The sequence below is a fragment of the Stegastes partitus genome, unplaced genomic scaffold (assembly GCF_000690725.1).
Source record: "Stegastes partitus isolate 25-593 unplaced genomic scaffold, Stegastes_partitus-1.0.2 Scaffold591, whole genome shotgun sequence".
Lineage (NCBI taxonomy): Eukaryota > Metazoa > Chordata > Actinopteri > Pomacentridae > Stegastes > Stegastes partitus.
Window position 1 is genome coordinate 215557 of NW_007578322.1, and position 24723 is coordinate 240279.

The following is a 24723-nucleotide window of genomic DNA, read 5'->3' on the forward strand; positions in this document are numbered from 1 at the left end:
AAGGAATGCACCACTGTAACATCACAAAGTATCACACTTACCACCTTTCTCTGTCCTTCGCCTCAGGACGACATGAGCGACTCGCTGCGGGACTACACTAACCTCCCAGAAGCAGCTCCTCTGCTCACCATCCTGGACATGTCGGCCCGCGCCAAGTACGTCCGCGACGTGGAGGAGATCACGCCGGCCATCGTGGAGCAGTTTGTCAGCGACTTCCTCGCCGAAAAGCTCAAACCAGAGCCCATCTAAAGAGAACGTCCGAGTATAAACTGGACACACTGAATGGGACTCACTCCATCGTCGAAACCCCGACCTATCGCTACACCCCTCACCCTTCCTCCCCAGCCTCCCACTCTCTCTCTCTCTCTCTCTCTCTCTCTCTTTCTCTCCCCCACCTCCCCTCCTGACTGTTAGAGAGACGTCTCACTTTTTACTGACATTTTAACATTTTTTTAGACATGTTCCTCTTTTCATGGAGTCCTCTCTTTCTCCTGTGGTGCCTTGCATTGACTATAGTCCATACAGTAATATATATGGAGATTCTGTTGTGATTTTTTTTTTTTGTTTTTGGCTTCGAGAAAAGTTTTTTTTGTTGTTGTTGTTGTTTTTTTTCACACAATAGCATTTCTGAATTCTAGAGAAAACCAGAGAATTACCCAGTGGACCTACTTACTCAGCTGATTCTTTGTTTTCCATTTTGTCCGCAATATCCTATTTTTTTGGTTTCTGGATGATGCTAAGAAACAATAAAATGCATTTTTACAGTTGTGATTCACATGTAGTGCAGATGTGCTGAACCTCAGTTGGATGTAGCTGTAAGCCTTTACGGCCCTATTTAAATTTTAAAAAAGATTAAAAAACCAGTATGACAGGTGCACATACAGTAAAGAGCACGTTGCTTGCTTGTAACAGACCAATGACTGATGTTTTTCAAACCTCCCCCCCTCTGTGTCTTGTTGTGTGTGTCATGATGTGAGTGAAAGTCATCTCTAGCCAGTCGTTAATGGTGGTTCTCATCTCAAAGTCATTACGAGGATTTTCTGTGAAGGTCCCCTTAATGAACAAGGGCCAGGTTATTTCTGGAGGCACAAAAATGGCATTTTTGAAAAAGTGTTGAATGTATAAATCCCTATATTCTGTTACTTCAGTCATGACTTCTCACACCCATTAAAAAAAAAAACTCACTGGCAAGCACAAAGTTTTGTTCCTGTTTTTAAGTTTTATCAATAAAGTTTAGCTCTTGAATATGTAAAAGATGCACAGTGCAGTGACCGCTTCCTTTCGTCGGAGGTAAAAGTTGCATTTATTATGGGAAGTAGTATGCAGATGAGTCTTTTATTTTTCCCTTTAAAAGCTCAAACTCCAGGTGGGAAAGAAACTTTGGATCTCATGCTTTGCATTTCTGAGTATGAATTTTGCATAAATAATGTGGCTGCAGTTTGAACGTAAGACTTGTCCTTTGCTAAACGGATTTGCCTGCAACTAGTGCATGCATGTATGAAAATTATTTAGAGGAAGGAGTCAGTAAACAGGGAGACTTACGTGCTTGTTTTGTTTTTGTCATGCCTAACCTTTTCGTGAGCAGGTTGGAGTGTTGACACCTTTCATCACCCTGGTTTTATAGCTAATTTCAGCCTGGCCTCATTAGCTTCATTGTAAAGAAGAAAATCTAAAGGTTGCATCAAAAAGGCAGCTTCTGTGGTGATAATAAAGGCGCCATGTGCAGCATTGGAGCTTTGATTTTCTCATCACGATTTCTGTTCAGTCATTCGGTTGCTGTAGTAACCATTTATCCAGCAGCTCTCTATTCAAAACTAAAGAGAGGCTCACGACGTTGTTAGTTCTGACAGAAATATAGGATTTTGAGATATTAGGCAAAGACTATTGCAGCTGTTTTCAAGGGTCAAACAAAACTATTAATTCTTATTAACTATTGAGCCACAACATTAAAACCACCTGCCTAATGTTGTCTAGATCAACTATGTGTTACAAAAGCAACTGGATCAGATCTGGATCTGGGCAGTTTAGAGGCCGAATCAATGCATTGGGCTCTTGGTCATGTTCCTCGAGGCACTTCTGAGCAGTTTTTGCAGTGTGGTTTGCCTTTTTTTTTTTTACACCTTTAAGTGGTTTTAATGTTTGTGGCAGATCGATGTGAGATTAATTATATGAAATTGGTTCATAAAATCAGATACGACCCCCATTCCCTACTTTAAAATTTTATGACAGTCCAAGGTATGGGTTCAAGGGTGTTTTCTGTTTACTCAAAACATTCATGGGGGGAAAATTTTTTTAACTATTATTAAACATATTTATTGAAAACTGTAAAAATGCGAAACATTCTCTTTGGTTTCAGCTTCTCAAATGTGATTTTATTTGTCATCTATAGTAGTACACTGAAAAACTATTGATGAAGATTGGATAAAACAAGGAATAAGAATGCCTATTTAAGGCTCTGGAGTATTCTAGTGACCTGTTTCAACAATCAACAGAATAAGCAAATCAATGTTTAGTTTGAGCGTTTACAGACAGTGTATAAATTCACATACTTCATACATACACTGAGCAAATCTTGACCTAAATTCAGAGGTTTTATTATTAGCGGAACACAATGTGGGACATGCAGTTATTCTGATCAGGCTGACATGTAAAGAAGTATCATGAGGAGTGTCTCTCAGCTTTAGACTGCCTTTTCTTTCCAGATGTTTGCAGTAGTTTTAACAGTTGTTTCCTGCCTTCAAACAGCAGAATGCTGGCTGCCATGGCTGAATTCAAACTGTCCACATCAGGAACGACTGGAATAAAGAGCCTGTGACCATCAGTTTTCTCAGCTAACTGGACGGCTTCCACACTCAGACCGTGTGTCTCTCCACCAATCACAAGAGCAGTGGGGCTTTGAGCCCAGCTGTCATGGTACAGCTGGGTGTCCACTCTGGGGAGAGAAGATCTCTCATCCTCAGACTCAGAATCAGAATCAGAATCCGAGTCATAATCGTACTCCTCGTAGCGCGTGTTTTTGCGATTAGGCCTGGTGCTGACCCAGTCGTAGTCTCCTGCTTTGGACGGTTTGTGAGACACAATAGCTTCAGTTTCTCTACTTCTGTCAGAATTGAAGCTACTGTCAGCCACATGGACAGTCACAGGTTTCGGGAGACGGCTTTCGACATCATCCCAGGCCAGGTTGGGGTAGATGGGAAGGCGGAAATGAGCACCCATTGCTGCACGCAGAACTTTGGGCTCCCAAACATCCACACAACCTGTTGGCAAAAAAAAAGTACAATTGAGAAAATTAATGTTAGCAATGAAAGAGAGAGCCATTAGGGGTTTAATTCATTTGTTCACACCTTCAATTGTTATCATAAACATACCTTTGGTGAGGAGGACATTATGGCAACCAGCGGCAGCAGCACATCGCAGTATTGTGCCAAGATTGCCAGGATCTCGGATGTTGTCACATATCAAGGACAACGGCACCGAATGATCGTTATTTGCAAAGTTCAACCGTGATGGATCCGGGAGAGAAAATATTGCTGCAGAAGAAGAAGTGGAAGTGTGAAACAATTCACAGTATCTGAGCTTCATAATGAACTAAAACTAAATATGTGACTCTTACCGATCACCCCTTGTGGGGCCACAAGGTCAGACCAGGTCTTGATGTTCTCAAACTTGACTTTGACTAGCGTGGCCCTTCTCAGCTTGTCTAAGGGCAGCTCTCTAAGCCGATCCACTGTGCTGAAGAACACAGTCTGTGGCTTGGCTCCAGCATCCAGGGCGTCACAAATCAAACGCCTGCCCTCCAGCAGGATTTTACCCTGATGCTCTCGAAACCTCCTGGAACGAGCAACACTCACCAACTTCCTGCAGAACAGACGTGATGGAAGGAAAGGAGGCAGAGTGAACGCTGGTTATCATTACTATCATTATCATGATCTTACTTATTTCGGAAACATAGGAAACTACTATTAACATACGAGAGCAGAATGCAGCAACAGAAACCGTCAACTAAGAAAAATGGCCTGAAATTTCCTGTTTTCCCAAAGGGTTCAGATCACAACTTTGCATTTACAGCCATTTACTGCAGTGATGGAGGCTAAATAAGTACATTTATTCCAGTTCACTCAATAAAGTTGTCAAATAACCCTGACCAGCTTCAACATTGAAGTTGTACATCACTTATGATAATCCAATAATTACATAGGTTATTATGGAACATATCAGTCTACATAATCAGTTCACATAATTAGGGTTCTGTAAGTATATTTTCATGCAAATAGTTTGGTACTTTTACTAAGTATACATTAAATGCATGATTTTAACTTGTAACAGAGTATGTTCCAGAGTGTTATTTGTGCTTTTACATAAGTATACATTAAATGCATGCCTTTTTCTTGTAACAGAGTATGTCTCCAGAGCATTATTGGTACTTAAGTGCCACCTATGATTCTGTGCCACTTACGCCAGTCTTTTATCTCCAGGGAAAGCCCTCTCAAAGCGCAGTCCGTCAACTTGATCCTTTGTAACACCAACGTGTGCATGCGTAACATCTGACAGCACATTACTCCTTGTTTTGACAAAATCAGTTTCTCCTGGATGTTCTCTTGTGGATGTGACTTTTGCCTCCTTCCTCCTCTGGACACTCGGCTCTGCATCCTCGGACTGCGGCGGCGGCCTCAGGACTTTACCCTTCTCGTTTTCAGGAAACAACACTTTGACAGGTTTCCTCCTCAGTCCGCGAACGTACCGTTTTGTTTCCACAATAATCCCGCTCCTCTGTGTTAGCAAAGCACTCCTCTCTATGGAAAGAAGGCACATCACGCCTCTCATGTACGCTGCCATTTTGGCCTTTTTCTTCTTCTCTTGTCTGTCAGAATGTTGCAGCAACACTAGCTTACCTCGTCACTGCCTCCTGCTGCAGCACAGCCGATACTACATTTACGCAACTAAGAATAATCTAGTTTCTTTAATAACGTCAATAAAAATTACCACGGAGTGAAATTTTATTCGGATATGTTATAAATTATTATTTACATCTCAAAGTTAACATTTATTATTTGTTAACGCTGAAACTTTCTTCTCAACTGTAACCTCGCGAGAGAAGGCGATGCCTCACATTGGGCGATACCATTAACCTCAACGGCTAGGGGTGACGTGACACGTAATTTGTTTACATTTCATTTTTGTGTGTAGCAATTGTGATTCCCTTTAGTGGTATATGAATACTTCTATTCAACAACAATTTTTATAATATATTACTTAATACTTAGTAGTGAATCCCTGCTCTGTGCTTAATGGTATTTACGTTCAATCAATCGACGACAGAAAAATCGATCAACCAGGAAGCTTAATCGCACCCAGCACCGTGGGTTGTAATTGTTATAACACATCTGTCAATAAAGATGGCCATGAGACGAGCGCTGCATTTTGTTTTCAAAGTTGGTGACAGAACCAAAACTGCCACGTTTTACAGAGATGTTCTGGGCATGAAGGTAGTTTTTCTGAGCTGTATTTAATTGCAAAATATTACTGAAACCACCGGCTAGCATAACTTTTGTTGATCGGATAATCTCAGTGTTGCACAACCTGGTATTATTTCCTCCGTTTTCATTATGGGGACGTGGAATATTTTTAACAAATGCGCTTCTATTTTCTCAATTTCTCTGATTTATTTCAGATTTTACGGCACGAAGAGTTTGAGGAAGGCTGCAAAGCAACTTGTAATGGGTAGATAATATGAGGCAACTCAACTTGTAGCGGAGTGAAACAGAGATGTGCAGGAGTTCATATACTAATATTAACCATGCCTGCGTCCTGTATATATACAGACCCTACGATGGGAAATGGAGCAAGACAATGGTTGGCTTCGGTCCAGAAGATGACCACTTTGTTGCTGAGCTGACATACAACTATGGAGTAGGAGAGTATCAGCTTGGCAATGACTTCTTGGTGGGTGAGAGTTAATATGGTCACTGCACAAAGCACAACTATACACGCACATGTCCTGATTTATAAAGAGGAGCCTTTGTCTGTGTTTTAGGGACTCACTCTGCAGTCGAGCCAAGCGGTGAGCAATGCTAAGCGTCTTGGATGGCCCCTCACCGAGGTAGGAGAGGCTCTGTATCTGACCCAGGCTCCTGGAGGATATCCCTTCTACCTCGTGGACAAAGAGCAGCCTCCTCATGGTGAGAGCACAGGCCTGTTATATCTGTCTGTTGTCCACATCAAATCATTTTAGTTTAGCAAGTGTTCAAAAGAGTCTCACTTAAAAAAAATAATCAATACTTCTCAGTCATTTTGTGAATTTAATCAAGTAAAAATTGAAAATGTGATTTGATGAAATCTTCACATTAATAAAGAGTTGCTTGATCTCTAAAATCAACATTTATTTACAGCAACATTTATTTTATTTGTCCTTAATCAGACTAAGTAAATATTTAATAACTCAATCAGGGCTCTGGATAGTGTTGTCATTGCATTGATTTAAAAAAATAAAATATTTAAAAAATAAAACAACCACATCATGATTCTGTTTGTCCATCATAATAGTTTAGAAAAGACTGTTTTTTTTTTAGTTTTCCAGGACAAATACCAAAACCATTTAGTAATCAAGGAGGCCTATAACTGATATCTGGAGCCGATGTGCATTTGCTGTAAAAGTGAAATTAATTTACAAAAAAAAAATTCACATAACTCCAACATAAAACTTTTTTAATCTACATTTGTCTCTTTATGTTGTACATATGTTTCATTTAAAGGGAACCTTTTGTGACATGTAACCAATCAGATCGTGCTGTGGGCGGGACATTGCTCAAAAGTTGTAAAGTTTTAAATGTATTTATTTGACCAGTAATTGGTTAAAAAAAATGTATTGATAATTTAAAAAACTACTGAATATCAGATCCAATAATCTGCCGATCCCCACATATGGCGATGTTTTTCATGCAGTCACCATTTTGTACAACAGTTGATGCACAGTTAAGTACAGTCTGGTTAGATGGTCAGCATTCAGTGCAAATTTTGAGCATTGTTAAGCATTCTGTGTCCTTTTTATGTCTCTTTTCAGTTCAGCCGCTAACCTTTATTAATTCGTCCCCAGATCCGGTGCAGAAGGTTTGTCTCGGAGTGTCAAACCTCCAGAGTTCGACCCACTACTGGACAACACTCCTGGGAATGAAAGTGATGGACAAGAATGAGGAAAAGAAGACGGTGCTGATGGGATTCACAGACACTCAAGTGAGTCAAAGAAATATTATCAGTTAGAAATACACTTGTAGGCATGCTCTGTATTAAAGCTTCTTTATTCTAACTGGTGTCTGGGCAGAGCGCTGTCTGGTCACAAGGGAAAATGAAGAGAAAATGAAAACAGGGACAGAAAAAAAAACAAGTTGCTCTTTAGATTAAAATGGCTTTACACTCGTATTGCCATATCCTACCTGAATTATTTCAAATATGGCTACACATAGCATTTGGGCCTTTTCAGGGCGCTATGCAGCTCTGCCTTTTAAATCCATGGACAAGCTTGTTTTGGAGAGAATTTTTCTCTTTTTCTTTACAATTATCATCAATGCCTGAACTTTTTTTTTTTTTCAGATTTTGCTGAAATAGATAAAGATGACTTCAGTTACTCTCTTAAGCTTTTAATAGTGTGTTTCATGTTTTATGTTGATGACTTACGAATGTATTTTAGCGTGCATGTGTTCACTGTATATGTAATTTTTGTCTTTATGCAGTGCAAGCTCGAGCTTCGCGATATCAGTGGGACAGTTGACCACGGAACAGCATTTGGGAGAATAGCATTTTCTTGCCCACGAGAGCAAGTAAAGTATTATTTCAATCTTTTAAAATGAATAAATATTGATAAATATCAACAAGTATCATCAATTTCAACTTAAGTATAACATGTATTATTTACATTCTTCAGTTGCCGGACCTCGAAGCCTTGATGAAAAAGGAAAACCAGAAAATTCTCACTCCACTCGTCAGCCTGGACACGCCTGGAAAAGCCACAGTAGAAGTGGTTATTTTGGCTGACCCCGTAAGTACATCAGCAAAATCATCCTCTGTAGTGTCATGTGAAGTGAGTCCAGATAAAAATATCAACTGCAAGATGTTGGTTTTGTTTTTTTAGGACAGCCATGAAATTTGTTTTGTGGGAGACGAGGCGTTCAGGCAGCTGTCCATGGTGGACCCCAAAGGAAATGAATTGCTTGATAAGGTTGGCGTCGCTCCAGCATTTCCACCCTCCACATTAAATATGCAACATGTGTTGGGATATTCACTGTGCTCTTTATACTTTTAACTTCTTATTAGGCTATGGCGGAGGATAAAAGCGACGAGTGGTTTGCCAAACACAACAAACAGAAGGCTGCCGCGTGAGACGAAGGCTCGGCCGGACGACTGCACACCGTCGATTTCTCACCGGTTCACACGATGATGAGATGCTGTACGAGGCCCTTGTAACATAAATCTTCTTGTAATGTCAACTCAGTTATTTGTAGGCTGGCATTGTGCGATATGTTCTCCCTGTGAAGCAAACCATTAGATGCGCTGACAGAACATGATAAATGGACCAGTTGTTCAATTTGACGTATGTGTTTCCAATAAATGCTGCTTCTATGAACAAGGCAGAGAGGTGGACAAAAAAATCAATTTAATGCAGCTTATTCTCGTAAATTATGAAACATGTCATGACCAGGAGCAATTGAACCTCTGTTGAGCCTATACTAACATTCTGTGTATTGTGCATTTACTAAGCAGTACTCTTAATAGCTGAAGTACTTGCTGGTGGATTCACTAAAATAAAAGTACGAATACAAGATTGTGAAAATACTCTGTTGCAAGTAGAATTTGTAATGCTGCTTCAGTAAAAGTATGGAAGTAAAATCCAGAAATCTTGAAAGTGTTAAAATTAAAAGCACTCAATGTAGAAATACGTCTTGTGTTACTTTTACAATGAAATGTGTTATTATCACGTGTGTGGTAATGTAAAGAAGGATGTCACTGTTGCAGTTGGTTGATGTGGAACTCATTTTGTACGACCGTGTATCAGAAAATGTATTGAATTAATTGTTTTTTTTTTTCATTATGGAAAAGTGCAGAAAAAAAATTCTCCTTTAATTATTTATTTGTTCTGTATGAATTCTGAAATTTGCAAAAAAAAAATAAAAAATTAAAATGTACAATTACCCAGAGCCCAAAATAACATCTTTAGTTTGCTTGTTTTGTCCAACCAATACTCCAAACCTTAAGTATTAGAAATACCAAAATGATATTAATAGAGATAATAAAATATTTTTTAAAAATCTGAATAATTCTGATAATTCAAAGGAAAAGCAGCAACTTTAATGACATTTTAATGAATGGCAAAATATTATCCAATTAATTCTCTGTCAAGTAACTAATTGATTAAACAGGTAATAGTTGCAGCTGCACAAACCTATGGGTAGTTTATTGATAAAACTATATAACCTCTTCTATGTTTTGTGTGCAAACACTTTAATGTGTAAATAGAAAAGAACAGAATAGAAAAATACTTTATTTATCCCAGTCTGGGAAATTACTGCCAATAAAGCCAATAAAGAGGTCAAAATTACAATATTTCCCGCCAAAGTACCTCCAATTTGCACTGTTGTAGAGCACTTAAGTAGATGTACTTCGTTACATTTCACCACTGAGAGTAATGATACCTGTAGATGATTTGTGTCTGTTTGTGTTAATTTGGTAAAAACAACAATATTTAGGAAAATATGCCATAAAAGCACCAGATACACTGAAATAATCAAGTGTAGATTTGCATGAACCAATCATACTGTACTCACCTTTTTTAATGTTGCTGTATTTACGTATAACAATTTCCATAAATTTGCAGATAAGCAAATGACCAAAACAGAAGTTATAAGAGAGTATCTGGAGATTTAACTCCTCTGTGGAGCAGCAGTGGGTTGGAAATCCACTTTCTGCGTGTTAAATTAAGGATCATGTTGTTTACTCTAAAAATCTATTCATTTATTATGCTTTGCAAAATTAAGTATGCAATGTAATGTTAGTCTGGTTGAAATAAAAGTCTGTGAAACCAAACTAGTTTGCGTATTTTCTGCATTTGCCTGCTAATAAATCAGCTTCCTGTGTATAAATAGAGCGCAGGTGAGCTGCTGATTATCCCTTGGTGCCGGGTTAAAAATTAATGTTTGTTTTCGAGGTGTATGTGGAGCTCCACTCCCACCACGGACTCAGCTGCAAAGTGAGCCGAGCTGCCAGCTGAGCAGAGCCGGACTGTTTACTCTGCCTGAGCAGAGTCAACTGTCAGACAGCGGTGTGCTGTGGAGCCTCCAGCCGGTGCTTTCAATATGTCAGGGTAAGTGAGTTTGACAGTTACCCGGAGTCAATGTAGAGCCTAGAGCGAAAAAAAAAATCTCCAGCAGGTACCTTAAAAAAAAAAAAAAAAGCTAACTTGTGTAGCGCCGCTGTGCTAACTTAGCTGTAGCGTTAGCATGCTAAAGCTAGCACAGATTTGCTTCAGATTTTTTTGGATGACGCGGCGGCAAACATCTTTAACTATTTCATGTGTGGTTTCTTTGGACTGCTACACCTCGACGATGGGTGACTGTTTTCCCACCGGTGACTGGTTAACGTGGCGAGCAAGTTTCGGTACAGGATTTCACACACTGTTAGCCGAGTGATAAAGTTTAGCTGCGCGCTATTCGCTTTGTAACTACACTGTAGTTAATTAGCAATGTTAGCACCGGGAAGCTAGCTGATAGCGCACAACTAACGGATACTAATTTGCATAGGGAACGTTGTCTCAGCCGGATACAGCGACGGGCAACTTATTGACCAGTGTTAGCCAGCAGCCGGTCAGTGTCACCTCTCCCGGAGCACCTGACTGTAATGTGCTGAAGTGCATCTGTTCCTCTTTGACAGCAGCTGATAGCAGATAGAGGAGCAGCCAGACCCATGAACAAGATTTGGGTGTGAACAACTTGGGACACCATGTCTCTCCTGCTGATGTCCTTCCTTCTCATTTGTCTGCTCGGGATTGTCTTATTATGTGTCGTTTTCAGGTAAGAAAACATTACATAGCTTCTACACTGAAGCTCTCATTGCCAGCTACTGTAGACGCTGTTTACAAGATGTCAGCCAGATGTTTCTTTTGCTTTTCCTTATTTGAAGCACAGAATTGAAGACATCAGTGTTTATGTTGTGCTTCTAGGTGGCTCATGTGCACCTTGGCTGTGCGATTCTTCCAGACCGCACTGAACGCTGATCTCAAGATCAAATCAGTAGGGCTGTTTTCTGTCCAAGGAGTTAGTATCCAGTTTCACCCCCAGCATACTCTGGTAAGACTCAGTGTTTACATGACATTTGTGTGGCCAGCTCATGCACCGCTGCCACTCCCGAGTGAGGGGTGCATGTATAGCCACAACTTTCTTTCTTTTTTTTTTTCTCCCCACTTTCCCACGGTATGTCAAGTGTGCTTTTTGATAGGGTTGCACAATCCCACATTGCGTTGTACACATGTGCAATAGACACATCACAGGAAGTGCGATGTGAAGTAAGGCGAAATAACAGACTGCAACTATTCTTGCTGCTGGATAGAAAAAGAAAACTCACATGGTTCTCATTTTCCATGACTAATCTAAAAGAGAAGTCTGTCTGATATACGGTAATTTACGCTGATTTTAGGCTTCTTGGATACACTGAGGGTTTTTTTTTTTTTTTAAACTTTATATAGAAGACACAGTTTGTTGGCATGCAGGCTCCACGAGTGAACACCGAGTAAAGATCATGAGAGAAACGTTAAAGGGAAGATTTGTTTGCATCGATAGGGCTGCAAGGTGGTGCAGTTGGTAGCACCATTGCCTCGTAGCACGAAGGTCACTGGTTTGCATCCCGGTGGGGGCACTGGGATCTTTCTGCGTGGAGTTTGCATGTTCTCTCTCTCCGTGTTCTCCGGCTTCCTCCCACAAGGTCCAAAAACATGTTGAGGTTAATTGGTGATTCTAAATTTTTCTGTAGGTGTGAATGTGAGTGTGCTTGGTTGTCTGTCTCTAAGTGTAGCCCTGTGATAGACTGGTGACCTGTCCAGGGTGTCCCCTGCCTTCACCCTGAGTCAGCTGGGATCGACTCCAGCCCCCCGTGACCCCAGTGAGGATTAAGCGGTGTATAGATGATGGATGGATGGATGTTTGCATATCAAAAAAATGCACATGAAAAAAGTCAGTTGTAGGACTTCACAATTATTTGGACAGTTAATCAGGCATCATGATTGTGGCTTCCCACTATTAAGTAAACACAATCAACTGCAATAATATAGTTTGAAATGGTCAGTTCATAAAAATACTGCCAGTGTAGATGAAATAATTTGGTTTCAACTTATTTCACTCTTTTCAAAGTTAACTTTTGATCACACACTTGTCTGAGCGGAGACTAGAGGCTTCTCTTTGTTACTGTAGCGTACATGTGAGGCGTTTAGGAGTCATTGGTAAATTGTAGTTTCTGTCTGTAAGCTAAATGAAACTTAAGAGGGTGGATTGATTTCAAGCAAAGATTATCTTAAATCTTATTTTGACGCAGAGTATTGTACATCGCAGGAATGTGGGTGAAAGTGAAAGCAGTGCTCTGTTTACTTGAAAGCCAGTGTGCAATGAAAATGTTTTTGTCTATAAAACCAATGAATATTAGTGATTGATGGGCCAATCATGATCAGAATGTTGATCAGAATAATCATAATTGTAATTGTGGCTATGATTGTGCAGCCGTATTGGAATATATTGGCCAGAGAAGATGATGTTGACCAAAAACAAGCCCTCTGTCAGCGCTGTCTTGCGATTGTTGCCACTGCACAAAGCAACACAACCAGTTTGTTTGACCATTTAAATCAGAATGTAAATTTCAGGGTTTTTTTTCATATTGTAATATATTTTGCAAAAACATTAAATATCACAGCGTCAGTTTCTTTCAATGTCTTGCAGTCCTCCTTTTGACCCACTGTGCTGTAACAGTAACTCTCTTATTGACAGGAAATTGACAGAATATGGATTTCAAGTAAACTTCTAAACCAAGATTTACCGTAAGTTGTCGCATATTTTGTCAGTAGCACAGTCACAGTTATTTCTAAAGTTGAACCATTATAAATGGAAAACACTTAATTTTCAGACATTTACTTGATGTTTGTGTTTCAGGAGATACTTGGCGTTGTGTGTTGGGGAAACCAGAGTTAGGTTTGACTTGCAGGCGCCAGTCAGACCGTTAGATAAGAAGAGCCATGGGAAGAAGTCAGGGAAGATCTCAGTCAGCCCGACAACGCTACGCCTTCTGTCACAAGTATGAACCATCACAACAGGCCAACGCTTCTCTTTATGCTGATTTGTTTGTTGGCAATATCTCACTTTGTACGTCGTGTTTTCAGCTGCTGTCATTCCATATCAGCTCCATCAATGTGATGGTGCTGAACATAGCGCTGTCGGAGTCTCTATGGCACATGACTCTCACAGGAATCACCTTGTTACTTGACCACCAAAGTAAAAGGTAGCTGCATCTGTATTTCTGTTTGTTGTTTCTGTGCAACACCGATAAACCAACAATTTAACTGTATTTGTTAAGCACGGCCGCCTGTTCTGACATTTCTTGCAGGTTGGCGTGGGACTTCTCAGTCTCACAGCTTAGCAGCAAAGTGCTTAAAAGCAGTCAGTTGGTGAGTTCAATTACTGTCACTGAAATAGAAAGTTGGGATTAAACGTGTGTGACTGACGTGCTCTCCGTTGCAGGACATATGTTTGGCTGAAGTGGCCCTGAGCCTGCTGCTGTCTGGAGATGTGAGCCTACCAGAGATGAAGCCAGGTTGTTTGTCACTGAGTGTGAGGACACTGATAGCAGAGCTGCATGAGGGTCTGTTCCTCAGCCAAGTCCTGCTGCCCCCCGTCTCCTATGAAGAGCAAGATCGTGATGCATCTGGTGAGCAAAGTTTAACCTCTGAAATGGCAAAATTATCATCAGCCTTCGTGTTTATCTCGCAGTGTGGGAAACACTGGTCACATAGCTACTGATTCATATTTTTAGTCATCTGTCAGATTGAATTAATTTTCTCTTTTCCCCTAATTGTAATCTAAAATCCAAGTGTTGCCCTTATTTTTAAGACCTTTTTTTTCTTATCTGTGTTTTGTTGTATCATATTTTACCATCGCAGCATAAATAGGGGATGGAAAGTGAAAAGTCTTGTGCAGTTATTCAGGGAAAATGCCCACAACGCAGAGATGGTAGATGAATAGAAAACATCAGGCTACACTGTTTTGAATCCACAAGACCATCACGACTAGTTGCACTAGTAGCTGTTTTCCACTGGCTTTACATCTGATCCTAAAATGCCTGGATGTTTTCCATCATCTGCGATATTTTTAGCTGTTCTGCTAACCCAACTAGAAAATGCGGACAAGGTCATATCACAGCACTTTACAGACCTCCGGGAGTGTTTGAAATATCCCTAATAATAAATAAATAAACTTTACCCTCAACTGTCAGATTTCAGCATATTTATGTTATACAATTATATGGAGAAAAAAAGGTAGAAAACAGTGTCAATTATTTAAAATAACATGCAATTAAATGCCTTTGTGCACTTTTTATGAGTGCTTTCTATGTCGATCGGTATTTTAATACATTTTTGCTGAAGATTTGTATTAAACACGAGTAACACAGCCGAGCTTAAGGCTGGCAGTTCTGCCAATGTGATTACTCACTGACAAGGAGAAAAAGAGGAAATGACAATATCATTTGGGCATCTCAATGCGAAACCTATTTTTAGGTCACTAGATACAAAAGTAAATTGATGCCATTTAGTGATTTAACTTTTGACCAGAATTCCTACGATGGTTTAAATATCTGGGCACAGTCGGTTGCAACATCCAACACACGCCTTCTCTCTGTACAAGCAGCTACAAAGTTGACTGTAATCCCAGATAATATGCATATTGCAGAATATTCCAAATTGCAATTGGCTCATATCAGGTGGCATATGCACAGCCACAAACATATTTATCAGATCCAAAAGTGCTCGTAATTATGGCATGTCTGAGAATTGTATGGGCTTGTTTGTTGTTTTTACAGCAGTTTAACTGATGATTTAGTTTGAATGGCAGCTAGATAGTCTTTGACTTCATACATTTGGTAATCATATGCATAACGTTGTGACTTAATAATACGAATGCTGCTTCCTCTCAGAGTGTGAAAACAATGATTTCATCAAGACCGAGGCTGTGGAGCGCTTTCATCGGCTGATTCCCCACAAGGTCAATGTGGAATTTGATAACACTAACGTAACCCTGTCCATGCACAGCCAGAAACGGTGAGTCTGCGTTTTGCAGTCAGCTGTATATATTCTGCAAGTAATTGTATTGCACACTTGATACACTATTAAATTATTAAATAATTCTTTGACACTTGTCCTACATGTACAGACACCTGAACTGGACTCTGAAGTCTTTAAAGCTCTGCTATGGACGTGACAGTGAGCAGCTTCCTCTTAGAAGCTTCACTCCGGAGCTGAGCTTTCCCCAGAGCAGCCTGGAGCTCCTTCTCGAGGGTTAGTGGACAGCTGGGCGCCAGACGCAGTGCAGAGACAGTTAGATGGAGCAAAAAACTATAAATAACACTTTTTTTTTTTTTTTTTTTAAATTGGCAGATGGACTTCTTCTTTCTCAAAGTAGGCAAAGAATCCTTTGTGTGAACACTCTCAAGACAACCCTGCAGGTGAGGAAGATGCTTTATGGCCACAAAGTTTCTTCTAAGTGTATTACTCATCATTTTGACTTTGTTTCTTTTTTTCTTCTGTAAATTTAGGTTACATCAATCGACATCTCAGGGTCATTCATTATCAACACTTGCATCATTCACTACCGTCACCAGGAGTTCTCCCATTGGCTGAATCTATTTCCATGGGAACAGCTAGTCCGGGGGAAGGGAGGACACAGAAAAAGGCAAGTTGCAAAAGTAAAACTCTGAGATTTAGATTGCTGGATTGCAATTATTACTAGACTCTAAGGATTGTAAGCACAGCTTCTCTTTGACCTTTTTAAAAGATTGCTTGAATTATTGAGTCTGTGTTCTTTTTTAGAATTTCTTTTTTTTTTCCCCCACTGCAGTGAACACACTTTACTAACACCTTTTGCTATCTTCTCTTCCTTATTCATGTTGTGTTTGTGCATCACTCATTCCGTATTGTGCTTCCATGACCTTATTGTGTTGTGCAGTCCATTAGATTATTTGCCCACCCTCCTTTTCCTCAGGCGTCTCCCTCACTTGGATGCCCCTGTGATGATCACCTCCTCTGTGTCAAATGTCAATGTGTCTGTTCAGCTGGGAGACACCACGCCCTTTGCTCTCGGCTTCCTCTCTGCTAATGCGGGTACGTGCACATTTCGGCAAGAGAGGCAGGTGAAAGTCATGTGATGATGTTGCAAAATGAGGGCACTGCTGCGTTAAAGTGTAACATCTACGCACTGTGAGAAACAGCAGCACTTAATGTTGTTAGTTTACGTCATGTACGAGGTGCTATTCTTAAAGCACATTCTCCTTTAATACATCTTAATGTTCTGAATGGTAGACAACTATTAGGTCAAGTTATTTCTAGCGTGCCAAACTAGATTAGATAACGTCTTTTCTCCAGGTGCCCTTTGGATTATTAAACATTAACTTAGTCTCCTTCTACTACTCTTCACTTCTTTGTTTTCAGAGTGACTTAAATCACTTTACTGCAGCAGATGTCAATATTTTACCTCAAGGTAATGTTGTAATATGACTGTTCTTATTATGACGTTCTTTGTGTTTGCAGAACTCCAGCATCTCCTTGACATTAAAGTTGACAAAGAGAGCCCAGAGTCCCAGAATGTGCACAGGCGTGCCTCTTTGTCCCTGGACAACTTCTGGTGGAGAGTGGGTCAGGGGTCTCACATCCAACAGGCGCCCCACCCTCCTGGTAAACATGTGTGGGGAGAAGCGCTAATTCTAGACTCCCTCAGTCTTCAGGTAGGTTCACAGATTACAAGGAAAAGTTTAAAAGCACATTCATTCACATGTATGTACATAGTTGCACCATGACTTTGTATCGGCAACCTACTTTTAGGTGCCAAGTGTTTTTCTTGTTTCTTGTTTCTATGGATCTTTTACTTTTTAATGTTTTAAAGTTTAGATTTGAAAATCTTCCAACCGCAAATCAGATCAATGATCTTAACTCAGATAATGCTGTTTAGAGTAATTTATATGCTTAATAAGATAGATGGAATTGTCATGTATTTTTATTATCTTTCTCCTCCAGGGGAGTTTGAATCGACCCCAGGTGGAGTCGAGTAGCCAGCCTCTGAGTCTGAGCGTGGAGTCCAGTCTAAAAGGCCTTCAAGTGGAGCTGTCAGAGACCTGTGCACTGTGTCTGTCTCGCCTGCTGTCCCTCATGTGTGTCACTCATGACACAGAGCCGCAACCGTCTGATGTGGCTGCAGTTTCTCCCTCGAGTGATGGTACTGTCCATCCCATCGCCTCCCCACAACTTCACCTGCTTTTTAAACTGGACTGCGGTCTGGAGGATGTTAATGTGTTCACAGTGTCAAATGTGGCAGGTAAGAAGACTCTTAGAGAATATGCAGAATTTAGGACTTATGTATGGCATAGCACAAAGTTGCTTGAATGAACAGACAGCTCCTAAAGTCTGTTGTTTTCATTCACATTGTTTTCGAAGCCGAAGTGTGAGTTTTGTAGAGCAGGAATGATTATTTGATTAATACATTACAATTGACCGAATGTTTGAGAGCACGTTTATGAGTGATACATACTTTAAGTTGTTTTTTGAGTTTTTTTTTTTAAACAACAATAATGCCCGTTTGTCAAACAAAACAAAACAGATTTCTTCCTACAAAGGCCCCTTTTGCATCAAAGAACACAACACACACAAAATTCTCTGCACTGGCAATCTGTCATCACCTTTAATTATTGTCTTTTATCCACTTGTGTTATTTTTAGGAGCTGTGTCTTTGCGGATGGACACTCTCAGAGTCCTGAGCTCTGCTGAGAGCTCCAGGGTGTCTCTGCAGGGGGTGAGCTTGTCTGTGGTTAAGTCTCTCACAGAGAACATGGAAACATGCTGCCCTGCCTCCCAAACCCTCAACCCTGTAATCAAACTCACCACAATAACTGTCTGGTACCAAATCACCACCCACACCTTACAGGTAATCACATCTTGAAGTTTAATTTCTCTGGACTTAATGGATTTCTGTGTTCATATCCTAGCTGCATCAGTATATTTCACGGTTTGTGCTTTTATTGATTTCTTTAATCAGGTTCAATGTGAAGAGGAGCTCACTGTAGAATGGACGCCACCAGACCACATGGTCTTATATCAGCACATGACTGAAGCTCAGGCCTGTTGGTGCATGCTCAGTGGAGAGAAAGGTGAAGACAAGCCAGCCACGCCTACAGACAGTGAAGCTGTGTCAAGTCAGAGTAGAGTTCTGTGTGTACGCGTTGAACTGGGCTGTACTCGTTTAACAGCGCATGTGAGTGAGCAGAACTATATTCTACTGCACACGGATTCCCTCTCGGTCTCAAAGCATGCTGGTTCCATGCACATGCGCTCCCCTTCGCTGATCTTCAACTTCGACGGCAACAACATCGTGTCCTTTAATGGCCTGGATGTGGAGATGCACGCTGAGCTGACTGAGATGCAGTTGCACAGAGACACTTTCCCCTTCCTCACCACTCCTCACAACAGAGTCTGGGTCCTCACTTGCCCTTCCATGGCGGTCGAATTCCCCTACCAGTACAATTTCTCAAACACCTTTGACATGGCCATCAGTGTACAGAAGTGGCTGAAGACTCTCCATCGCTCCCCAAACCAGGCCTCGACCATTCAGCGCCTGCCTCCTGATCTTGTGTTCAAAATCAGCCAGTTCTCGTTTGTCTTCCTGGACGACATCTTTGAAATCAAGCTGCGAGACAATTATGAGCTGATGAAGGACGAGAGCAAAGAAAGCGCGAAGCGTCTGCAGCTTCTGGATAAGAAGGTGGCCGATCTGCGCAAGCAGCACGGAGAACTTCTGCCTGCCAGAAAGATAGAAGAGCTGTATAGTTCACTGGAGAAAAAGCACATAGAGATCTACATCCAGCGCTCACGCCGCCTCTATGCAAACACACCCATGAGGAAGTCCCTGCTGACCTGGACTGTGTCAGACTTGGAGCTAGTAGCCCTGGCTGATCAGTCTCTTCATGGGCCAGAGAAGGTGAGAGAGCAGCTGAGGGACATCGACAGGATCAGCCCCTTCCCCAGAGATGGACTCCCTCTGGTGGTCCAGTGGTGCAGAGCAGTCAAGTTTAAACTAGCTGCTTTTCTGGGTAAGAAAGACTAAATTGGAAAAAACACATTTTGTGAAACCTCTTGCAATTTAGGCTTAACACAGCAGTGATTTACTGTTTTATTGCTTTGTGCCAGTGAGAATTCGGGACTACCCTCGCTACCTGTTTGAGATCCGGGACTGGGAGCTGTCGGGGCGTCTGATTGGAACAGAGCAGGACGGACAAGCACGAGCTCGCCGCAAAGAGATTGTCCCACTAGGTCCACCTTGGGGAGATGTAACAGTCCACAGGAATATGCCACCACTTAAGTTCTACTATGATTTCAAATGTAAGTTATGTGCATAATGTTGCTCATTCTTCTGCAGTCCTGTCTGGGTATGTGGAAGTGTTTCATTATCGGTTCTCCTGAAAGCTCCATGGGCTCAGTCACTGCTTGTGAATTGAATATTTGTGACTAAAACAGAAGTTAAAAAGCAGAAGGGGGCACCTGCAGGGCAACGACAGAGATGAACCCTGCATTGTTAAAGCAGGAACTGGATATGTGAACAATGTTTTTAGAGCCGCTGTTGAAGCAAAATTATACAATATAATGTTTAGTTGATAATGATTATGTCAGTGAATCACAATAAGTATTTGAACAAAGTACTATTGATCCTTATTTTAGCCTGAATTCGCAGCCTTAATGGTCTGTAATTGCGAGCTTCATTCATTTGAAAAGAAACACAATTTGAAACTGTTCAATACTCTTTCTACAGCCAACATCTCTCTGTACACTATTGTGTGGGGGCCGTGTTGGGACCCCGCCTGGACTTTGATTGGACAGTCGGTTGACCTGCTCACCAAACCCACAGTTGATCCCTCACCACCTCTGGCCTGGTGGGACAAAAGTCGTCTCCTTCTGCATGGGCGCTGGGTCATGGACATTGACCAAGCCAATCTGCATCAGCTAGCTACAGAGGTAAAACATAGAACACCTCACAGATTCAGCTGCTGTGGATTTCCTATATAATTCTGCAGGAAGAGGTTCAGAAAAATTATGATTTGTTACACTTTTCCCTTAATGTCAGTCTATTTATTTCTATATTTCATGCCATGCACATGTTTCCATTTTTATTGTTTTGAAAAATGTCTTTATTAACTTAAGCCTACATTCCTGCAGGATCCCTATAATACTACAGAAAACTTACACTGGGAATGGAACAAGCTCAACTTTGACTGGATCCCCGGGAAGTTTGAGTTTAAAGGGGATTTGGATGTAAATGTTAGGACAGCATCGAAGTAAGTGGAGCCACTAGAGGCAAAATTAGCAGAAAGCAGTACTGGTACAGAACCATTCAGTAATCATAGTTTCTCTTTCCATACTAGGTATGATGATATCTGTTTTCTGCACCTGCCCAACCTGTGTATGACCCTTGAACTCCAGTGGCTTTGCCATGGCAACCCCCATGACCACCATGCTGTAATGCTCTGCTGTGCAGAGAACATTGCAGATGTGACCTCAGGACAACCACATGACTCCTACAGAGCCTTTCGCTCTGAGAACCTCAACCTCTCCATCACCATGGACCTTAACCAGCATTGTGGCACAGGTACATGCAGCTCTCTCAGATTTTCCATTTAGCTAAGGTAAACTCTCACACCGGAAAACTGGTACTACAAATGTGTTTTTTGCTGTATAATTATGTAATTCTTCTTTATAGAACTTCCCCAGCCCAGAATCCTGCTGTATAGCAGCACATTGCGCTGGATGCAGAACTTCTGGGCCACCTGGACGAGTGTATCTCGACCAATCTGCAGAGGTAAGCTCTTCCACAGCCTCAGGCCGGTTCGCAAGAAGCTTGGTCAGCATTACAAACAGATGTCGTACACAGCTGCCTTCCCACAACTACAAGTAAGTGTTTAAGAAACAGCCTTCCAGCACTTGCCCACTGAAAATCTGTTTCATGTTCTTACCAGGAATCTCCATTTTAACACAGTACAGTATGTGCATTAAATTTTTCTATCTGTATTTTGTGTGCATTTCTACGTATTGTTTGTGTTTAGGTGCATTACTGGGCCTCCTTCGCCCAGCAGAGAGGTATTCAAGTGGAGTGCAACAAAGGCCATGTTTTCACTCGAGGAGCACAGAGACTTATTCCACAGGGTAAATGAACAATATAACTCTGTTAAAGCATTTATTCCTACTTACAACAAATGGTTAAAACATTTCTTATTGTTGACATGTGTGTGTGTTTGTATGTTTCCTTAGCTGGCACTGTGATGAGGAGGCTGATCTCTGAATGGAATGTGACTCAGATGGTCAGCGAGCTCTCTCAGGTGACGGTTCACCTGATGGCCTCCACCTGGGATGAGACAGCTGACCACCAGATCAACGCTCAGGTGAAGAAGACTCACCTGCTCAGCCTGTCGTCCCTCAGCTACCAGCGACAGAGCAACCGCATGGAGGAGGTACAGGAAGAGAACCTAAAGGCTGGAGTTTAAATCTATTTTTTTTTCCTGTGGCTTTATTAATAAATAACACATCGTACAATATTTGTGACAGGAGGTGAACCAGAAGGATGAAACTAATGCCTCGTACACTCACAAACTGTGCCTGGTGGACCTGCGTGCCTCCTGGACCACCACGAACAGAAATATAGCCTTTGGGCTGTATGACGGTTACAAAAAGGCGTCTGTACTGAAGAGAAATCTCTCCACTGAAGCTCTGAAGGGTCTGAGGATCGACACACAGCTGCAGACCAAGAAGCTCAAGCGCTCTCCCTCCAACTACTCTCCTACCACAGCTCCCACCACTCCAGTAACGCCCACTCTCAGTCGATTAGAAAAAAGTCAAAATGAAGGTGAGAAGGTAGCTTGACTCAGACAAAGACAACAGCCAAGTTTTAGGACCAACTAATCTTGTGCTTTTCCACTTCGTTCTGTAGGGACATCGATGCTGCAGAAGCTGATTGAGGAAACAGACAAGTTTGTGGTGTTTTCAGAGGAAGACTCGGGTGTTAGCGACCAGCTGTGTGGCATCGCAGCCTGCCAGACCGATGATGTATATAACCGCAACTGGTTTATTGAGTTGGTCAACTGTCAGGTAAGAATTTACATGTTTTTCATATCGTCCATATTATTTTTGGTTCATGTAAATACATACCTACCGTCACTGCCGGGTTTCAGTTTAAATCAAAAATTGTAGGATCGTATGTTCTGCTACAGAAAGATCTTGTAATGTGGGCTACAAAATCATACAGAGGTCGATGAATGAATTCTGTGGATGGACTCAACATGTTTCTCTCAAACCCAGCTTAATGAATACAGATGGATTATCTGAGTGTTCCAGTGTTTAAATCTTCTTTTCCTTTTCTACCCAGATGATGTTGCGTGGAACAGAGACAGCAGGTTGTGTGCTGGTGTCTGCAGCAAAGGCTCAGCTGTTGCAGTGTGAGCACCACCCTGCCTGGTACAACGACACCCTGAAGCAGAAGACCACCTGGACCTGTGTGCTGGATGGTATGCAGTACTTTGCCACCATGGAACCCAACCCGTCTGAGCAAGAGGACAGGCAGCTTTGGCTGGAGGTAATCTCACCTCTTACTTGGTAGATGCTGTGTATTAGTGGGTCTTAATGGCTTTAGTACATCTTTAAATATGCATGAACATTTTCTCTTCTACATTTGTTTGAATTGTGTAGCTTAGATGGTGGTGTTAAATTCCCTTTTATATATTAGATGTAGCTCAGAATGTTTTAATCAAGTTAGAAATAAATTTCAAGATTTAGAATTAATGTTTGGTTTCAGTGAAAACTCCAGCAATAGTCGGAGAGTAAAAACAACAACTTGATGGTGACACAATCTAAACAGCTACAACTGAACACATAATATCCAATGATCTCAGAATGCAAGCTTATCAGTTAATTTGTATTGCAACACTATATAAAAAAAACTGAAACAATTACTTGATTGACTGTTTTGATAATTGATCAATTGTTTTAATTGTCAGTTTGCAAGTAAAAGTAGCAACAACAACAACAAAAAAAAACATGCTACAAATTCTAGGCTTCTAAACTGAATATCTTCAAACTTTGGACTTTGCCTGAACAAAACAAGTCATCTAGACATCTGAAGATGTCATGTTGAACTCTGAGAAGTTGTAATAGGAATTTCATAGACCAAAGGATTATTCTGAAAAAAGGGCAGATTAAATGCTATTGAAACTTATTGTTAGCTAAAGCCTTTGTATAACACACCACAATTTCTTAGCTACATGCATCATAAGCTCTGTTTTTTTTTTTTCTTTACTTGCCATTGGGTTGTGTTTAGGTGAAAAACATCGAGGAGCATCGGCAGCGTAACCTGGACTCAGTGCTGGAGCTGATGGAGAGTGGTCAGGCGGTGGGAGGGATGGTTAGCACCACTACAGGTACGACACTACACACACACAAGATAGTTCTCCCTCACCCTATGGTAGCGTTCTCCAAATACTACAGTGCGGTTTTTGAAAAAAAAAAAGAAAAACACTGACCACACTGCCTGTACATATGTAACAATACCTGCCTGAATGTACAAATGAGTGATTTTGTGTGAGCTGTACACAGCACCAAATGACTGTCCATATTCATGTTTTAAAGTATACCTGTAAAGGGGTTCTGATTTTTCTTTCTGATAACCGTAGACTGGAACCAGCCTGCGCAGGTGAACGAGGCTCAGCAGGTTCAGCGAATCATCTCACGCTGTAACTGCCGGATGCACTACATCAGTTACAGTCACGACATCAACCCAGAACTGGCCACACAGATCAAACCACCTGAGCTGAGGAACAGCCACGAGAAAGAGGACCTGCTGAAAAAACAAGCTGGTACGTCTGATCACCCAGAGAACACATATCCTAAATCTGTAGTGAAAATTTCATGGCAAAGAAATCTTGCAGATCTTTCCTGAGCTGCAAAGAAATGGCCCTTGAAAAGTGTTATTTTTCTAGGGGCTGTGGACACTTTCACTCTCATTCACCACGACCTTGAGATATCCACTAACCCCGTTCAGTATGCTATGATCCTGGACATTGTCAACAACCTGCTATTACACGTGGAGCCCAGACGCAAGGTGAGCTGGAGCATCAGCTGCCTAATGGTTCCCATTTAGAAAAGCTTTCCATGCCCTTGCTGATGTTTCAGCTTTGCTCACTCTGTATTTTTATCCTCTGGTGTTTCCAGGAGCACAGTGAGAAGAAGCAGCGAGTGCGTTTCCAGCTGGAAATTTCCAGTAACCCCGAGGAGCAGCGCAGCAGCATCTTGCATCTGCAGGAGGCTGTCAGGCAGCACCTCGCTCAGATCAGGCGCCTCGAGAAGCAAATTTACTCCAACATCAGGGTGAGCCACACAACGGTTTACCAGCCTGCTTAAATTAC

General features: G+C 41.4%; 4 protein-coding genes across 5 annotated transcripts in view; 3 read left to right on the forward strand and 1 right to left on the reverse strand.

Annotated features, from left to right (window-relative positions):
• Positions 1–1256, forward strand: part of nxn (nucleoredoxin) — a 68855-nt gene extending 67599 nt beyond the window's left edge. The window contains exon 8 of the mRNA XM_008289059.1: positions 67–1256. Within this exon, the coding sequence (XP_008287281.1) occupies positions 67–249 (183 nt within the window). The 3' untranslated portion in view covers positions 250–1256. The remainder of the gene's footprint in view (positions 1–66) is intronic.
• A 1094-nt stretch (positions 1257–2350) lies between these two features.
• On the reverse strand, positions 2351–4843 carry mrm3a (mitochondrial rRNA methyltransferase 3a). Its single transcript, XM_008289060.1, has 4 exons — positions 4457–4843; positions 3614–3858; positions 3369–3530; positions 2351–3257 (listed from the first exon to the last, which is right to left on the reverse strand). Exons 1-4 carry the CDS (start codon positions 4834–4836, stop codon positions 2659–2661), a joined length of 1386 nt encoding a protein of 461 aa, XP_008287282.1. The 5' UTR covers positions 4837–4843; the 3' UTR covers positions 2351–2658.
• Positions 4844–5368: 525 nt separating this feature from the next.
• glod4 (glyoxalase domain containing 4) lies at positions 5369–9094 on the forward strand. The gene is made up of 9 exons (XM_008289061.1): positions 5369–5486; positions 5672–5721; positions 5823–5943; positions 6035–6179; positions 7094–7230; positions 7728–7814; positions 7919–8032; positions 8126–8212; positions 8308–9094. Exons 1-9 carry the CDS (start codon positions 5397–5399, stop codon positions 8371–8373), a joined length of 897 nt encoding a protein of 298 aa, XP_008287283.1. The 5' UTR covers positions 5369–5396; the 3' UTR covers positions 8374–9094.
• Positions 9095–10250: 1156 nt separating this feature from the next.
• LOC103362655 (UPF0378 protein KIAA0100) overlaps positions 10251–24723 on the forward strand; it is a 20697-nt gene continuing 6224 nt past the window's right edge. Inside the window, exons 1-31 of one of the 2 annotated variants that reach the window (XM_008289062.1) lie at positions 10251–10351; positions 10918–11057; positions 11207–11333; positions 13017–13066; positions 13179–13320; positions 13406–13524; positions 13630–13690; positions 13764–13950; positions 15214–15337; positions 15450–15574; positions 15674–15741; positions 15832–15968; positions 16278–16396; positions 16823–17016; positions 17306–17603; positions 18004–18209; positions 18321–19371; positions 19469–19660; positions 20088–20290; positions 20492–20610; positions 20698–20921; positions 21033–21223; positions 21376–21475; positions 21581–21780; positions 21875–22172; positions 22257–22414; positions 22692–22898; positions 23640–23739; positions 23992–24174; positions 24298–24419; positions 24530–24685. In XM_008289062.1, coding sequence (XP_008287284.1) covers positions 10987–11057; positions 11207–11333; positions 13017–13066; positions 13179–13320; positions 13406–13524; positions 13630–13690; positions 13764–13950; positions 15214–15337; positions 15450–15574; positions 15674–15741; positions 15832–15968; positions 16278–16396; positions 16823–17016; positions 17306–17603; positions 18004–18209; positions 18321–19371; positions 19469–19660; positions 20088–20290; positions 20492–20610; positions 20698–20921; positions 21033–21223; positions 21376–21475; positions 21581–21780; positions 21875–22172; positions 22257–22414; positions 22692–22898; positions 23640–23739; positions 23992–24174; positions 24298–24419; positions 24530–24685 — 5532 coding nt within the window. In that variant the 5' untranslated portion in view covers positions 10251–10351; positions 10918–10986. The remainder of the gene's footprint in view (positions 10352–10917; positions 11058–11206; positions 11334–13016; positions 13067–13178; positions 13321–13405; positions 13525–13629; positions 13691–13763; positions 13951–15213; positions 15338–15449; positions 15575–15673; positions 15742–15831; positions 15969–16277; positions 16397–16822; positions 17017–17305; positions 17604–18003; positions 18210–18320; positions 19372–19468; positions 19661–20087; positions 20291–20491; positions 20611–20697; positions 20922–21032; positions 21224–21375; positions 21476–21580; positions 21781–21874; positions 22173–22256; positions 22415–22691; positions 22899–23639; positions 23740–23991; positions 24175–24297; positions 24420–24529; positions 24686–24723) is intronic. The other variant, XM_008289063.1, reaches the window with a different exon arrangement.

Excerpts from the sequence above, each read along its gene's own strand:
- mrm3a (XM_008289060.1), bottom strand. The coding sequence starts at position 4,836 with ATGGCAGCGTACATGAGAGGCGTGATGTGCCTTCTTTCCATAGAGAGG. Across the intron at positions 3,859-4,456 it reads CCTGGAGATAAAAGACTGGC|GAAGTTGGTGAGTGTTGCTC; the intron begins GTAAGTGGCACA and ends TCTGTTCTGCAG. Across the intron at positions 3,531-3,613 it reads GGCCCCACAAGGGGTGATCG|CAATATTTTCTCTCCCGGAT; the intron begins GTAAGAGTCACA and ends CTTCTTCTGCAG.
- glod4 (XM_008289061.1), top strand. The coding sequence starts at position 5,397 with ATGGCCATGAGACGAGCGCTGCATTTTGTTTTCAAAGTTGGTGACAGA. Across the intron at positions 6,180-7,093 it reads CAAAGAGCAGCCTCCTCATG|ATCCGGTGCAGAAGGTTTGT; the intron begins GTGAGAGCACAG and ends ATTCGTCCCCAG. Across the intron at positions 8,213-8,307 it reads GAAATGAATTGCTTGATAAG|GCTATGGCGGAGGATAAAAG; the intron begins GTTGGCGTCGCT and ends ACTTCTTATTAG.